This window comes from Herpailurus yagouaroundi, unplaced genomic scaffold (assembly GCF_014898765.1).
Source record: "Herpailurus yagouaroundi ecotype Mexico unplaced genomic scaffold, PumYag 77, whole genome shotgun sequence".
Classification (NCBI taxonomy): Eukaryota; Metazoa; Chordata; class Mammalia; order Carnivora; family Felidae; genus Herpailurus; species Herpailurus yagouaroundi.
In genome coordinates this window covers 59,846,041-59,863,122 of record NW_024412388.1, presented here as the reverse complement: position 1 = coordinate 59,863,122, position 17,082 = coordinate 59,846,041, and the positions used below count along the sequence as shown (strand labels likewise).

General features: G+C 35.2%; 1 protein-coding gene across 3 annotated transcripts in view; it reads left to right on the top strand.

The window, feature by feature from the left end:
- Nucleotides 1-17,082, top strand: part of NEGR1 (neuronal growth regulator 1) — an 865,642-nt gene that overhangs the window by 575,334 nt on the left and 273,226 nt on the right. For all 3 annotated transcript variants that reach the window (XM_040470638.1, XM_040470639.1, XM_040470640.1), the window contains exon 4: nucleotides 10,603-10,734. In XM_040470638.1, the coding sequence (XP_040326572.1) occupies nucleotides 10,603-10,734 (132 nt within the window). The remainder of the gene's footprint in view (nucleotides 1-10,602; nucleotides 10,735-17,082) is intronic.

The following is a 17,082-nucleotide window of genomic DNA, read 5'->3' as shown; positions in this document are numbered from 1 at the left end:
CTGGAAGAAAGTATGTGTGTTAAGGGTGAGGCTGGAAAGGAGATAGAAGGGTAATTCTTCCCCAGGATAATGTAAATTTTGTTCTCTCACTTCCCCACCCCACCCCCTTACCCCGTTTAAATGCAGAAATGAAAAACAATGACTAAACTTGCCATTGCAGATTGAATCACTATTTTCCAGGGAAAATGCATCTCAAACTGCCAAATATAGAGAGGCCAGAAAAATAGTCACCTAATCCAAATGGTGTGATGGCAGTTAGAAAGCCTTTGTTAGTGCTCTACTGAATGAATAAGATCCCTTCCTGATAGGGATAGGCATATGAGTTCTTTCTTTTACTTTAAACTATTAAAGTGCATTTCAGGCTCTGTAGGGTTTGGTTTAACAAAATCAAGTTATGTTACGAGATTTGACAACATAATTTTTACTTCTTCAATACAAACACTATAGGCATTGAACAATACATCGTATTTTCAGTTTTATTTTCATTAATTTTATCAATAAAAATGTTCATTTTAACTTTATTAGGATTTTGCACAGGGCTTTATACATATTTTTGCATTCAGTGCTCATAATAGTGTTATGAAGCTGATATTGTTTTCTTTGTTCATATGACAAAACTGACCCCGAGAAAGGTTAAAAATGTTGACCCAGATCACACTAAACCTAGTGCATTTACTACTCCAAAGCCCACATTCTTAATTACTTCCCTCTCTATTTCTGTCATAAAATCTTTTTTTTCTTTCTTCTTTTTTTATAAGACCATCCATATGAACACATTTTGCAATAGGTATGGGTATATGTCTACTTCCTCAAAATGCAAAATGACTTTGAGAAGCATCACCATGATTAGTCACTTAAGTGCTCTTTGATGATCTCTAAGTGGTGTTCTAATTATTATAGCCTTCCTATTAGACACCATGCTTCTTTGTTTTCTGAATGCTGGGCAAACATTTCTGCTTGTACACAAAGTAAGATATGGTAATATCCCATAGGAAATCATCTAATCTATTTGATTTTAACACAGTTCTGTTCCATTATATGTAATATAGCTATTTTCCAAATCGCTTTGGATATCCTGATCTGCCTACATATTATGTAATGATCCTCAAAACACCATTAGACATAGAGACATCAAAAGTATATTTTCCTTTATCTTGGCTTGAAATTTCCTAGCTTCCTTGAAAAAAAGAGAAACAGTTTATAAGATCATGGATCATAATATCAAAGCAAATTAGGATGTCAGAAGCAGAGCCTTTCCTGGTACTAAGAGGCACAAAGACTTTCTCTCATGGGTACTCAGAAAGTCAATACATTGATTATAGCAGCAGGGCCTCAGTAACTTTTCTGATAAAAACGTAATAGGAAGTTTCTTATGGCCTTTCTTATAATGTCCGTCAATGAGGATGGGTGCAGTAACACCAAAGCAAGTTCTTGTAAAGGAAATTCAATAGGAATCAAAATAAAGTAGTGAGAGTGTACAGTTTTTTTAATATACCAACTTACTCTGAAAAGAAAATTTTTAAATAGCTAAAGAAATGAATGGATTTCCTTCAGGTAATCTTTTATGAATACTACTTCTGTATGTGAACTTGTAATAATAATTAAACACCAAAGAAGTCAAAGTTCTATTCTCTGGCCAGACCTTAGAGTAGAGAGTATATTATTCACAGAAAGCCCTAGGTCACAAAGCTAATATAATAAGATGCTAAAATGGAACCTTCAGCTGAAATCCTAAGGCAACAGATAGCAAAATGAGGTGTAATTCACATCACCTCTATGGAACTTCTAAAATGTGATTAACCAAGAACCAAATTAGAATATTCGTAGAACTCTCTCCTTCTCTGTAGGACTGAAAGGACTGGAAAAGAGGGATTTTGATGTGAGTTCCTAAGAGAGAGCTGTGTTATATGCTCTACCTGCTCACAAATGTTTGGGATTGCAAATCTTTTTAATTGGACCATTTTAGTGGATGTGTAGTAGAATATCAATATGCTTTTGTCTTTAAATTTACATAAAATAATCACTTCTTGCAGTACAAAAATTCTATGGGTTTTGACAAATGCATCTTCATATAGCCATACCCACAGTCAAGATGCAGAGCAGTTTCATGACTAAGAAATTCCAAACTCCTGTAGTCAACCACCCTCCCCTCTCCGAACCCTGCCAAAAACTGATCTGTTCTTTGCCTTTACAGCTTTGTTGTTTCTAGAATGTCTTATACATGAAACCATACATGTAACCACCTGACCCTAGTGTCTTTCATTTGGTAAAATGTGTTTGAGATCCATCCATGTTATGTATATATGAATAATTTGATTGGCAAATGGTATTGCACTATATGGATGTTCCTCAGTTTGTTTACTCATTCACTGGTTAAAGTGACTTTTGGGTTGTTTTCACTTTTTAGTAATTGTTGGTAAAACTAATATAAACATTTGTGTGCAAGTTTTTGTGTAAACATAAGTTTGCATTTTTTTAGGATTGAGATTGCTAAGTAACATAGTAAAATGCATGTTTAATTTTATGCAAAATAGGTAAACTGTTTTCCAAAAGGACTATATTATTTTACAATCCCACCAGCAATATAGGAGAGCTCCAGGTACCCTGCTTCCTGTCAGCACTAATCAGTGTTTGTTTGTTTGAAGCCATTCTAATACATATATAGCAAAATGTCATTTTGATTTTTTTCCTAACATTCTTTTTTTTTTAATTTTTAAATGTTTATTTGTTTTTGAGAGAGAGAGAAACAGTGTTTGAGTTGGGGAGGGGCAGAGAGAGAGGGAGACGCAGAATCTGAAGCAGGCTCTAGGCTCTGAGCTATCAGTACAGAGCCCAACAGGTGGGCTTGAACTCACAGACCCTGAGATCACGTCCTGAGCTGAAGTCTGAGGCTTAACGGACTGAGCCACCCAGGTGCTCCACTTTTCCTAACATTCTTAATGACTAATAATGTTCGTTATCTTTTGACATACCTATTTACTATCTAAGTATTTTTATTCAATAATGTATCTGTTTAAATTTTTTGTCCATTTCTTTATTAGATTGTATGTTTTTACTGAGTTTGGAGAGTCCCTGTATATTTTGGATACAAGTTCTCTAATATGTAATTTACAGTGTTTTCACCCATTATGTGGGTTTCAATTAATTAATGGTGTTTTTTGCACAGCAAACATTGTTTACTTTTGATGAAATTCAGTTTATCAACACCTTCTTATATGGCTTGTGCTATTAGTATCATATCTAAGTACGCTTAGCCCAAGATTCTCTCCTTTGTTTTTTTCTAGAATATTTATAGTTTTGTGATTCACATTTAGGGCAATGGTGATTGTTGAGTTACTTTCTCTATAAAGACGTGAGATATGGATCAGAGTGGACAATCTTGCCTTGCCTCTCATTTTGGATGGGAAACTATTTACCCTTATATCATAAAATATGAGGTCAGACGTAGGGTTTTCACAGAAGTTTTTGTTAGGTTGAGAAAGTATCATTCAATTCTCAGTTTCCAGAAACGTTTTATTTCATAAATGAATACTGATTTTTTCAATGATTTATCTGCATCTAGAGATACTCATATTTTTGTTGTTGTTCTTAATATGGTGAATTACTTCGTTTAATTTTTTTTCAGTTGTACAACCAGCCTTTCAATCCTGGGATGAACCATATTTGGTTGTGATGTTTTATCATTTTTAAATATTACTGGATTTGTTTACTCAATATTTGATAAAGTATCTTTGTGTCTATGCTTATGAGGGTTTTTTTTTTCTTTCTTTTGACATCTTTAGTTTAGATATTAAGGGTAATGCTAGCCTCATAAAATGAATTGGGAGATTTCCTCCTCCTCCATTTCAGAAAGAATTTGTATATATGGTATTCTTTCTTAAAATTTTTTTAATGTTTATTTATTTATTTTGAGTGAGACAGAGACAATGCAAGTGGGGAGGGGGAGAGGGGGAAGAGAGAGAGACACAGAGAGAGAGAGAGAGAGAGAGAGAGAATCCGAAGGAGGCTCCATGCTCAGCAGGGAGCCCCATGCAAGGCTCCATGTCAAAACTTTGAGATCATGACCTGAGCCAAAATCAACAGTTCCAACGTTCAACTGACTGAACCACCAGGTGCCCCTCTTTCTCACAGCCTTAATAAACATGACCCTTTAGTTTTCTTTGTTGGTAATTTTATAAATTGCAAATTCAATTTCTTATTATTGGATATATATTGAATATTCAGATTTACTATTTCTTCTAAATCAGTTTCAATTTTTGTGCCTTTCAAGGAATTTGCCCATTTAATTGAAATTGTTGAGTTAAATGGTAGGTAGTTTTTCTTCATATTTGCTTAGTGGCCATTCAGTCATTCTTATAACCATAGCAGTGTTCTCTTTTTCATCTCTGAAACTTGAAATTTGTGTTGTCTTTCTTTTTATTCTTTATCAGTCTAAGTTTTGTACATTTCAATGAATTTTTTTTGAAAGAGTAGCTTTTGGTTTCATTAATTCTCTCTATTAATTGTCCATTTTTAATTTAACTGATTTTCACTCTTTATTATTCCCACGACTTCCAAAATCTCCAGTTATTTTTTTCAAATGTTTTGAGATTTCTCCCGTGCATGTACAGCCTAGTCTGAAGTAAAGACAAGGAAGCACATGTTGATTTCTCTAGTGTTTTGTTGTTGTTGTTGTGTTGTGTTGTGTTTTTTTGTCCCTATATGTTACTTCTCTTCAGAACTCTTTACCACTAGATCCAGCTCCTGTGGCCTGCTGGAATTTCAGTCTTTCTTCACTCAACTCAATATTACTAGGCTCTGGTTTTCAAAAAGTTCTCTTAAGTCTAGGGTCTGAAAATTGCCTATGTATACAAGTTATGGAGATCAATTTGGGGCTCACCTTATTTGCTTCTGGGATCAGTCTTGTGACGCCTATTGTCTAATGTCTGAAAGATGTTTTATGTATTTTACCCATTTCTCTAGTGGTTTATGGCAAGAAGGTAGGTCTGATTTTTGTTCCTAAATGTACGTGGAAGCAGAATTCCAGAGTTATTTTTTAATACAATATTTTAAAATATTCAAATTTGTGGGACACCTGGGTGGCTCAGTCAATTGAGCGTCCAACTTCAGCTCAGGTTATGATCTCGCAGTTCGTGGGTTCTAGCCCCACATCAGGCTCTGTGCTGAACGCTTGCTCAGAGCCTGGGGCCTGCTTCAGATTCTGTGTCTCCTTCTCTCTCTGCCCCCTCCCCCACTCATGCTTTGTCTCACTCTGTTTCTCAAAAATAAATAAATGTAAAAAAATATTAAAATATTCAAATTTGTTACATTTTTACCTGTAGCACTACAATTATTTTCACCTGACCAAATTTTTCCAATTTTTTCTTGAAGCTTTAACAGCACAATTATAACAGCATAGCATCTATATTTACTTCAAATATATTTACTATTATTACTTTACTGAAATTGCCTGCTTATACTTTTGTTTCCATAATAAATGATAAGCTCTTTGAAATGGAAACAGTTTTGTCCACTGGTCAGTGATCTTGGCACAAATAATGTCATTTGAATGGAAGGAGAGAAGCCAGGCAGGAAGGAAGGAAACTATTGTGAGCTGACTTAAGAACTTTCCTTTAGTACTGTCTGGTACTAAATATGCATAAATATGCAACAAAACAAATCAAAACGCTGAGTTTTTATTTCCGGGGTTTTGTTTGCTTCTGAAACCTCTGTTGCAGTCATTTCAGTAGGCAGCTTCTATAATTTATCTGCCCATACACCCTCCTCTCATTGCTTCTTCAAACCCCACTACTTTTGTGCTCTAACAACACCCCTGAATCACATTCCCTGTTAGATTTGCAGTACATTCTCCTGAAAATTATTTGCTTCCAAAGGAATGTCTTAATTAAGTTTATTTTTCTGAACTTCACTCATATTTTTCAGAGGTAGTAATGAGCTCAGCAACTTTATCAATTTGACCATACATTTTCTTTTCCCGCTATCTTTGGAAATTATAGGCAAATCACAATTTGTATGTGCAAAATAATTGCAGAGTCTAATGAAGAAGTGTGGTAGGCGGAATAAAGGCCCCCAGAGATGTCCATGTCCCAATCCCTGGAACCCGTGACTACATTACCGTACATAGTAAAGAGACTTTGCAGATGTGATTGAAGTTAAGAACTAGAGATGAGAAGATTATCTTGGATTGGGCAGATGGACTCAGTTTAATCACATGAGTCCTTAAAACTAGAAGAGGAAGGCAGAAGAGCTGTTCAGAGAGATGCAACTGGAGAAGAAGCAGTGGGCATTCAAAATGGAAGAAGACTTGACCCACCATATGCTGGCTTGGAAGGGGCTATGAGCCAAGGAATGAGGGATCCCGCCCCTTGAAGCTAGGAATAGCCCTCCACCAAGGAAATGAGAATCTCAGTACCATAAGCAAGAAACTTAATTCTCCCAACAACCTGAATGAGCAAACGAGCCTCCAGAAAGGGATCCTGCACTGCTGACACTTTGATTTTAGTCCAAGGAGACCCTATTTGAGTTTTATACTGTTGCTATAACAAATCACTACAAAATTAGTGGCTTAAAACACTTCTCTTTTATACCTTTATGGTTCAGAAATCTGGATCTCACTGGATTAAAAGCAAAGTATTGACGGGATGTGTTTTTTTTTTTTTTCAGCTCTAGAGAATCAATTTTTTGCTGTCAGCTGAGAGCCATTTCCAGTTTCCAGAGGACAGAGTTTTCCTTTGCTCATGTTCCACTTTCTCCATCTTCAAAGTCAGCACTAGTGTCCTCTCATGTCACATCTCACTGACCCACCCTTCCACCTGCTACACTTAAAGACTCATGTGATTAGACTTAGCCATCCATTATAGTCTCTTTATCTCAAGGTACTTAACACATTTTCAAAGTCCCTTTGTGCATGAAACCCAGTAGAGTCACAGACCCAAATGCTGAGGACATGAATGTTTTTGGAAGATCCTTTATTCCAATTACTATAGACCTGTGCCTGACTTCTACTCTACAGAAAATAATAAACTCATATGGTTTTAAACAAGTAAATTTGTGGTCTTTTGTTATGGCAGCTACGGAAAAGTAATACAAGGAAAATTAATGATTCAAAAATTAAATTAGCATCCAGATAGTGCTTTATAGTTCTAAGAGGAAGGACAACACACATATGCCCTAATTTAGTTCTTACACTAAGCATTTTCATTATTACCATTTACAAATGAAAAAATTAATGCAGCATTTCAGTGGGATACAGATCAGGCACGTAGGTTTTGGAATTCTGAATTTCATATCTGTCACTAGGTCCATTAACAAGATATTTAACGTCTTTAACCACATAGAGTTTTATTCCACATAACAGAATCTACCTGATACACGTATCTAAGGTTAACTGAGGAATTCATAATGAAAAGCATTTATCATGGTACTGTACACATAATAAAGAGTCAATAACAGGTAAATATTATTATTTTTATTGCTGGTGTCATGGTTAATAATTATTGGAGTAAGAAAATTAATCTGCTGGAGAAGGTAGAGAAAATGAAATGTTATATTTTATGGACTTTCTATCATGTTATCTTTCATTAATGATATAGTCAACAAATGTCACAAAGCCCATATTAAACATGGAATAAGATGTAGCCTTTTATATCACAGAACTTATAATATAACAAAAACAGAATTAATTTAAGAGTTCCTAATAATTAAGTAAACAATAGCAAGCATGTATTTGCCACATAATATTAGTGCAGGATTTTTTGTTTTATTTTTGAAAGTATGTAACATGGAACTATTAGATTGAGTAGTGACTAAATCAGGAAAGATTTCTATGAGGAAATATTGCTTATTCAGAGACCTGAAAGATGAGAAGTTATCAGGGTGAATTGGAAGATAAAGTATCCTGGCAGCAGAAAGATGAAACGTCTAAGGAGACAGCAGGCTAGAAGGACCTATCCCAGCCTGTGATCCCTATCAGAAATTCAAAGTTGAAAGCTATCTTTCAATGATGTTTTCAAACCACTGACTATAGATATATATCCCAGGGATGAACAGTCAATAGATGTGAAATAGGAATATTCATGTAACACTTTAATATTGAAAATAAGTTAGACCCTTTTAAATTTGTTTCTAAAAAGTTTCACAATTTTTTTTTTTTACCTTTTTATACATGATTGTCTTCATTTTTTACTGGCCAACTAAGTTATTTAATTATGGTATAATATATCAATTTTACCCATACTTTAATTTTCATTTAATATCCCTTACTTTATAATTCAAGTTATACTTTAAAAATTCTTGAATGTGGGCGCCTGGGTGGCTCAATCGGTTAACTGTCTGACTTCAGCTCAGGTCATGATCTTGCAGTTCGTGAGTTCAGGCCCCGCGTCAGGCTCTGTGCTGACAGCTCAGAGCCTGGAGCCTGCTTCAGATTCTGTGTCTCCCTCTCTCTCTGCCCCTCCCCCACTCACACTGTCTCCCTCCCTCTCCCTCTCTGTCTCTCAAAAATAAAGACTAAAAAAGATTTTAAAAAAAGAAAAAAAATTCTTGAATGTGAATAAGGATTTTGTCCTCCCTATGTTTCAATAGTTTTTATAGACACATTTAAACCTAGATTCTCTTCATTGTAAGGGTGAAAATAAGATAAAAAGGAAGGAATAGAAAATATTATATTAGTGGATGGAGTCATACAAGGGCATTAGGTTGAGCTAAAAAATACTTATAAAAGGGGCGCCTCGGTGGCTCAGTCGGTTAAGCGTCTGACTTCGGCTCAGGTCACAATCTCACTGTCTGTGGGTTCGAGCCCCGCGTCGGGCTCTGTGCTGACTGCTCAGAGCCTGGAGCCTGTTTCAGATTCTGTCTTCCTCTCTCTCTGACCCTCCCCCATTCATGCTCTGTCTCTCTCTTTCTCAAAAATAAATGTTAAAAAAAATTTTTAAAAAGATACTTATAAAATCAGATTTTAAGAATATGGATTTGAAGACACATGCTGCTTTTGTAAACTCACCTCGGCATACCTGAAATAGCATATCAGCCAACTATCATCTTAGAAGTATAACTCTTCCCTGTGTACAACTTAGGGTCAGCCAGATAAATGGAGAGATTACTTAATCATATGTATTCTAAATAGTACAGGTTTCAATTAACCAAGTCATATTTACCTGACGGCAAGCAGTTTAGTGACTAATACAGGCCCAGAGAAGGGAGCCCACAGGAAAAACATTTTTGTTAATTGATAAAGATTTTTGATTTGGAGCACCATACCTAAGTTTCAGAATACTTTATTCCTATAAAACTGAATCTTCTTACTAGTTTTCTAACTTCTACAGCTTTATAGTAGTTTTGGCAAGAGAGTAAGATGGAAACAAAAATAAGGTTGACTTTTCAAAACAGACCATTTAATGGGATTTTCCAATTCTCTTTGGTATGCAGTAAAATGTGATTTTTCAAGACCTGTGTAAGGAGGGAGAAGAGACCCCCCTCTGGAAATTCACAGAGGCCCATTCTTCCCCTGCCATATCTCTGATAATCAGGATCCTTCCTGCCTGAGGAGTCTCTGCTTTTTTTTTTTTTTTTAATTTTTTTTTTCAACGTTTTTTATTTATTTTTGGGACAGAGAGAGACAGAGCATGAACGGGGGAGGGGCAGAGAGAGAGGGAGACACAGAATCGGAAACAGGCTCCAGGCTCCGAGCCATCAGCCCAGAGCCTGACGTGGGGCTCGAACTCACGGACCGCGAGATCGTGACCTGGCTGAAGTCGGACGCTTAACCGACTGCGCCACCCAGGCGCCCCAAGGAGTCTCTGCTTTCAAACAAATACAAATTCTATTATTTCAAAAAAGAGTATTTTTTTTCAAATTTCATTCATTTGCATATTTTTTTATCTGTGATTATGTTTTTATATTTTTACTCTAGTGCTATTTTTAGTCAAATAAGAATGTTTTTCCTAGAATATTAAAAAATAAAGCTAATTTAGTTTTTATAACTACCTAACCCTTAGTTTGAGAATCATATCTTGTTTCTGAGGTTTATCATATCAGTTATATATAGCATATGCAGTGTGCCTCTCGTAAAAAAAATAGTAATTTTGGGAAACTGAAATGTGGCAATGGTTTAAGGTATTTCTATACTCTTATCAAGCCATCTGGCTTGAAACCTTGGGAATGACTATGAAATTTCCCCAAAAGAAAAGCAACATTTAGTTAGGTTAAGTGTCAAGTTGCTAGCTTACACTGTATAAAAGTCAATATGTACCAAGCCATATTAGTGAATTTCATCTACACTGCTAGAAGGTTGTTGAACTCAATTACAGAAATGTGCAGAGCTCTATTTGATGTGTGACGAGGTTAGGAGACCACAATCAATTAAAAAGAACACATGTATATCCTGTTCTGGGGAAACAGTTGTTATAGTATCCCTTGTTCAGTTTCTGTTTTTTTCTCTGACTTTTCCTCTGAACATAGGAGAACAAAGGGTTTAATAATTCCCCAGTTTCACTTGGGATTGTTTTGTCAGCAGTATCTAATAGGAAGACATGAGATTGTTATTTTATTTGAATGAAGCCTCAGGCGGCTATAATTAAACATGCTGTACTTTTTTTCTTGTAGCAAAACCATTTGAAAATGGACAATATTTGGACATTTATGGAATTACAAGGGACCAGGCTGGAGAATACGAATGCAGTGCGGAAAATGATGTGTCATTCCCAGACGTGAAAAAAGTAAAAGTTGTCGTAAACTGTAAGTCCTGTCATCTTTTATCAGCATAACTTTCAAGATAAACATCTGAAATACACTGTCTGAAATTTATGTCGCTGTTTTTTTAAGAGGTGCTGTTATTGATAAAGAGCACCTATTGACAGTGAAACTGTGGACATGTTAGAAGATTGACCAAATTGTTTTATGTAACATTAGTTGTCCCAAGTAATCCCACATGGCATTTTCTTCTTTCTCGTGAGCTTCACCTGGGTGTATTCTGGTTAAATTGAAGCATGAAACTCCCAATCAAACCCAATGGAAATTAAGTATGTTGGTCTGTACTCAAAGAGAAGAGCTAGTGCTGTGATACTTCGATTACTTGGGTTGTTTAATTCTATTTCGTTTGAAAAATATTGAGAAAATGAATAAAGAATGTTCCCGAGTGTATCATTAGTAGGAAGTTAGAATATTAAGAAATACCTGCAGAGCTACCAATGCCATGGTTCACCCTCTCTAAATGCATCTCAAACAATGATTAAGATATTTTTCACTAATATCCTATTTTATATCTTATGATCTCAATAGTAATAACTGAAATAGCCTGTACGTTTCTAAAATACCCCCTTAGTCCTTCAAAAATTTTTACATTATTTAAATTACTCAAATAGAATAATTTTGGGATAATAGTATTTACCAAAGGTATTGATAAGTTACAGCTTCCTTTTTTTTTTTTTTTTATTCTATGTATACACTCTTCTGGATATAGCCATTGCTAATAATGTATACCTCATTAAAAGAAGGAATCATTCCAAATATAATCTAAAACACTTTAAGCAGGTTTTTTTTTTCATATTAATGTGAATCTTTCAATTTCATGAGCCAAAAAATAACTATCAAAACACACCTGGCAATTGAGTGTCTGCCAGGGCAAATCACTGCCATCAACTAACATTTGTCACTGACTAATCTATATATTTGAGGTTGAACTATCTCTTTGAGACTGAGAAAATAGGCGTAATACCAGATCAAGAGGCAGTGTCTGGGGCAGAGTTTCTCAAACAATGTTCTGTAGACAAACTTTAGCAGATTCACCAAAAAACTCACTGAAAATGAAAAATTCGGGGCCCCCACTCAACTCAGCTGAATCAAAATCTGTGAGGTACATGACTTGGAAATCTACATTTAGTAAATTTCTACGTGTAGAGCTACTGCTCATTCCTCTGGAACTCTCTGAAAGAAGAAATAATGATTATTTTATCATTAACTGTATTTATCTGAACGGGCACCCCACCCAGTAATGCAGCTCCTCAGCCCCCAGACATAATCGGTCTCTACAGTGATGTCTCAAATTGGAGTAGAATTGAAAACCCAGCTGTCGTACGGGTTCTCATGGGCCCATAGTCCATGTATAACCTACACTTTCCTTTGTATTCGTACTTTCTCTTTCATCCTTTTTATCCCTCTGCCTTTAATTTATTCTCACTTATCATTAAATCAGATCTTCTTTTTTCCTGGAGAAGTGGGAACCTTAGACAGAAAGGTCAACTAAGGCGGCAGAAATGTGGAGAGAAACTGAATTGAAAGAAAGATATACCAAACAAATGAGTCATCATCTAAGGGATCTGGGTGGAGAAGATCTTATCAAGCAGAAGGACAGAAACTGAGGAAACAAGATGTCAAGAACTGTGAAAAATCGGCCACAATTTCACGGACGCTGGCAGAAAACAAAGGGCAGTTTATTACTCACAGTAATAACAGTAGCCAGAGTATTGTCATTTTTTGCATTAGTTCCCCATGCTCCAGTTACTACAGGGTGATATGATGACGGCCAGGTGACACGTACACACGCAGTGGGTTTACGTCATAGCTGAAGCTCCCTGAGCTTAGGAAACTTGATTTTTTTATAACAGCAGCAGGCAAACCTCTGCCCTTTGCTGCAGAGGGAGAAATTATCTTTATTATCCTGGACTGTAAACAAACCTGCTGTTTGCTCCATAGGGAGAACTACTTTGTCTTTCACAATTGTTCACTGTACAAGCATTCTTGAAAAGATACTCAAGAACAAAAGCATTCATTGTCTCTGCTTCCAAGATGTGCAGAAACACAAGTAACTTATGGAGAATTGTTTTTCAATACGGGACAGGAGCAAGAAAGTTTGAAGCAGAGGCTTAGAGATGTTCCATCAGCCAAAAAGAATGCTTCAGTAGGTTTGTGGGGTGCAGATACGGAAGAATAGACACCGAAGAATTTCTCCCTCTGCAGCGAAGGGCAGAGGTTTGCTTGCTGCCGTTATAATAGGTAGGAAAGAAGACTTTGTTAATCACCGTTAATTAAATTTTAGAAGGAGAACGGGAATGAAAAGAAGACAGTAGGAAAAAAAAGTTAAGGAGGTGTTTTTTAAGTTATAACTACAGACTATCTTCTTAAAGAATTAATTTCAGTTAAAGTACGGTCATAAATGGAAATATTGGTGCCAACATAATATTAACATAGCTCATATCTTTTTTAAAAATGGACCCAAAAGACTTTTTAATGATTTTCAACAATCAGTTTTGTCTTCTGTTCCTTTCTAAATTATACCTTTGAGAGCTTACCTTTTTCCTAAATGTGCTATGAAAAATTGTGTTTAATACTGATTGATCAATTCGATGTACATCTGTGGGACCAAGAGTTTATGTAAGAGATGAGTTGTGTTCAGACTTCTGTTCAAGACCTAAGTTTTGCCTTACTTTGGAACAGTTATGTCACACATATACCAGCGAGTTCTAAGTCGTATAGGTCTGTCAGGGTATACCCACATATGTTTCTGGTTATGAAGAGGTTTGGAAAGTGTTAATTTTGTGAATTTGTCCCTTTAAAAGTCAAAATTTGAGCACTATCTATGGATTTTACTGAGATGATTTCCCAAAGGAAATTAGCCAAAGCCTACTGAATAAACTTTAGTTTGTCAAATCCCCAAATTGAGCACAGTGGTCTATGTTACCAGCACGAAACCGCACATCTCCTGATAACCTGAGGATTCCCTGAAGATAGAATCGTGCCAGGTTGAAGGCAGCGCTTCTTTTCACTGTTATTAATCAATATGATGTGCATATAGAATTGCAGTAGCTTTGTGAGTTATAATTTGAAGAGAAACTTTGTCCCTTTTCCCAAATGGGGCTCAAGATGAAATGTAATAAATTTTCATAAGCTCTGGTAGATTCAGTTATGTGGTAAGTTAATTTGAGAAAGGGATTTAGGTTCTCTTCAAGTTAGAAATGTTTCATATTTTACTATTTATCTAAAATGTCTGCCACATTTACTGTGTATATATTACTATATGTATATCACCATATATATCACACTATATATATCACACACATACAATAAGTAACGTATTTGCCACACCTCACATACTTTGTACCTATAGCACTTTGATGCGGACTTCTGTTCAATTTGATTAAACAACAATTTAGTGAAATGTTTAGCAAAATTAACTTACTTTATACATTGAATTAGTCAATTAATTGAATAAATCAGTAAATTTTGAATTACTTACAGAAAGTCTATAGATAGGAAGAAATTTTTAGGATATTAAGATTCTACGCAAAAGCTTGTTTCTGGGTAGGGAGATTTTGTAGGTGGTTATTCTCCTTGTCTTTACCTGTATTTTCGTTTATTTTTTTTTGTATTGACATATAAATTTATCTATATATAAATTTCCTTGTGTGTGTGTATATACATATATATGTATGTATACATATTTCTTGTCAAATTTAAAAAAACCTAAACTAATAAAAAGGAATTATGACCCTTATCATAACCAGACCTGGAGATATTAAAACACATACACACACAAAACAAGAAAAAATTTTAAACCGGTTGATTAGCTAAGCCAGAGGGAACTAGTGGATTAGAGTTGAACAGATTCTTTGTTTTAATTGCATCTTTATTCCATTCCTAGGAGCAGCCTAGAAGACTCTAGTCCCGTATTTTTTATTGTTAATTAAAAACTAGAAGAATGAATGAGTTCCAGAATGCTCATAGATTCAACTTAATTGGGAAAAACAGAAACCTATGAAGATGTGGTTTGGAAAGGAGAGACTAGAGTGTAGAAAATCAGCAATGTTGACTCATTGCAAGCTAAATCTAGAAATCTGGAAAATTTAGAAAGTATCATAGACTAATAAAGTAATGTAGATCTCTATGGAGAAGCAGAATCCCAGATATTAGAAATCAGGAGAGCCTGAAAGACCTAACCCTTCAAAATGAAAGCCATCCGTAAAAGGGGTAGGGTTCTCTGATCTTGTGACAGAAGCTGTTTGTTCTACAACCATTATTTATGTGTATTCTTTCAGTTAGTAGTAACTGTTTTGAAAATATAGGCCTTATACTCAGATATTTCTTATTTTAATGCCTGCTGTATAACTTACTGGGATTTCAGATCTTGAGAAACCAATTTACCTCTGAGTCTCAGTTTCCAATTCTGTATTTTAGGGCAGTACTATATAATTATCAGGGTTTGGGTAAATATTAAATGAGATGATATACATCTATGGTGTCTGGCTCGGCTCACTGTAGGTAGTTGAAAAAATCTCTCTCTCACTCTCTCTCTCTCTGTATGTACTTACTTTACAATGTAAGCTCTGTGCAGTAAGGGATTCTCCTTTCCTTTGTAAAATGATGTGTTCTTGTCACATACAGCAGCACCTGGTCCATAGGAGGGACTCCAGAAACTAGTAGTTGATTGAATGAATTTAAGTGATTAATGTTTTTCCCAGTGAGTCATTCTACTAGACAAAAGAAGAAAATATTATATTTGTGGAACAATTATATTTTTTTCTCCCAAGACAGTAAGTAAATAGTATGTTGAGGAATTTACTTCCAATACCATTTTTTAACCAAAGTTTTCAGGTAGATTTAATACAGATAATCTGACATTTATATAGTGCTTTCACCCAAAGAGAGGAAACACTAATTCCATTTGTTTTACAGATAAGAATATTGAGGTTTGAGGAGATTAAAATATTTAGTACCTGTGTTCATTTTCAAGAACAGAACAGACACGAACAAAGGGAGGTATTAATTAACCAGAAAAAAAAATATAGAGTCAACCAGATTTAGGTAAAAAGAAGCCTAGAAATTATTTCAATTTTCACTCATGACACTCATTTTATATTGATTATTTATCTGTTATCAGAAATTATTTTGCACACACAATTTATAGTAAAATAGAATTTAGTATTATTCCTATGGTCAAACAGTAAAGATATTTTTGGGTGTACTGTGCATTAAGTTTTCATCCAATAAATCATAGGCACATATTTGTGCATTATTTTGCATCTTATACATATTCATTTATGCAAATGTGCACTTTATCTTCCAATATAACTAGCTCTAAACATGTGGGAAAGAATGTACCAATTAGTATAACTTAGTACAATTGTATCAAAGCTTGAAATGAGGGGGCCACTGGGGAGAGAGGGAGGAGGAAGAGGAGGCTTTCTAGGGAAATGGCCAGTGTTCTTGGTGTATTTGTAAGTTTTCAACAAAACCTTGGAAATTAGGCAGACATCCTGGATTTAAGACTATAAAAAATTGCAGATGACAGACATGTAGATATTACCTCAAATAAAGAGAATATCCCAGCATTCAGCATTGGAATGGATAAGGTACTATTGTGGGACCAGAAGAAAAATGAGTGTTATTTGAATTCATAATTATCACATTAGTTTTTATTTCAGTCTCCACTTTATGCCCTTACCTTTACTTTACATTTACCTCATCTTTCACATTTGTTTATGATTTAGGCTACTATCCTGTACTTTATGTTTTATTATAAGCTAATTAACATTTATCTGAAATAATTCAGAGTATAAAAAACAATTGTTGTTGCCTGTTAAATAAAGTACTAGTTTGTATGCCATTTCTAGAGTAATAATGAAACACTTCAATAAATCTGCATTAATATATGTATTTATTTACCTATTTACTTATGGCTTACCATGACACCATCAAGGTTTTAAAGCCTGGGATACTGGTCTTCAAGGAAAGCAGAAAGACAAGAGAGACACATAGTTTGTAATAGTGTGGCAAGTGCTTTGATAAACCGATCATTAAGTACTACACGAGTTATCATAATGTCACCAAATACAACCCTAGGGTATCATGGAAGGCTTCTAAGAGGACTTGACCCTGATGGAATCTGAGGATAAAATTGAATTTGACAGATTTTTTTTAGAGAAAATCAAGGAAAGAGGAGTCTCGCACAGAGTAGCCGCATTTGCTTAGCACCGTAGGATTCAGGGACAAGGCGCTTCTTGGTCTGTTGGGTGCAGTGAGCTGGAGACCATCAAAGAAAACATAAAGGAGGGTGGGTATCTAAGAAGGAAGAAGTCAAGGCCCCGTTAG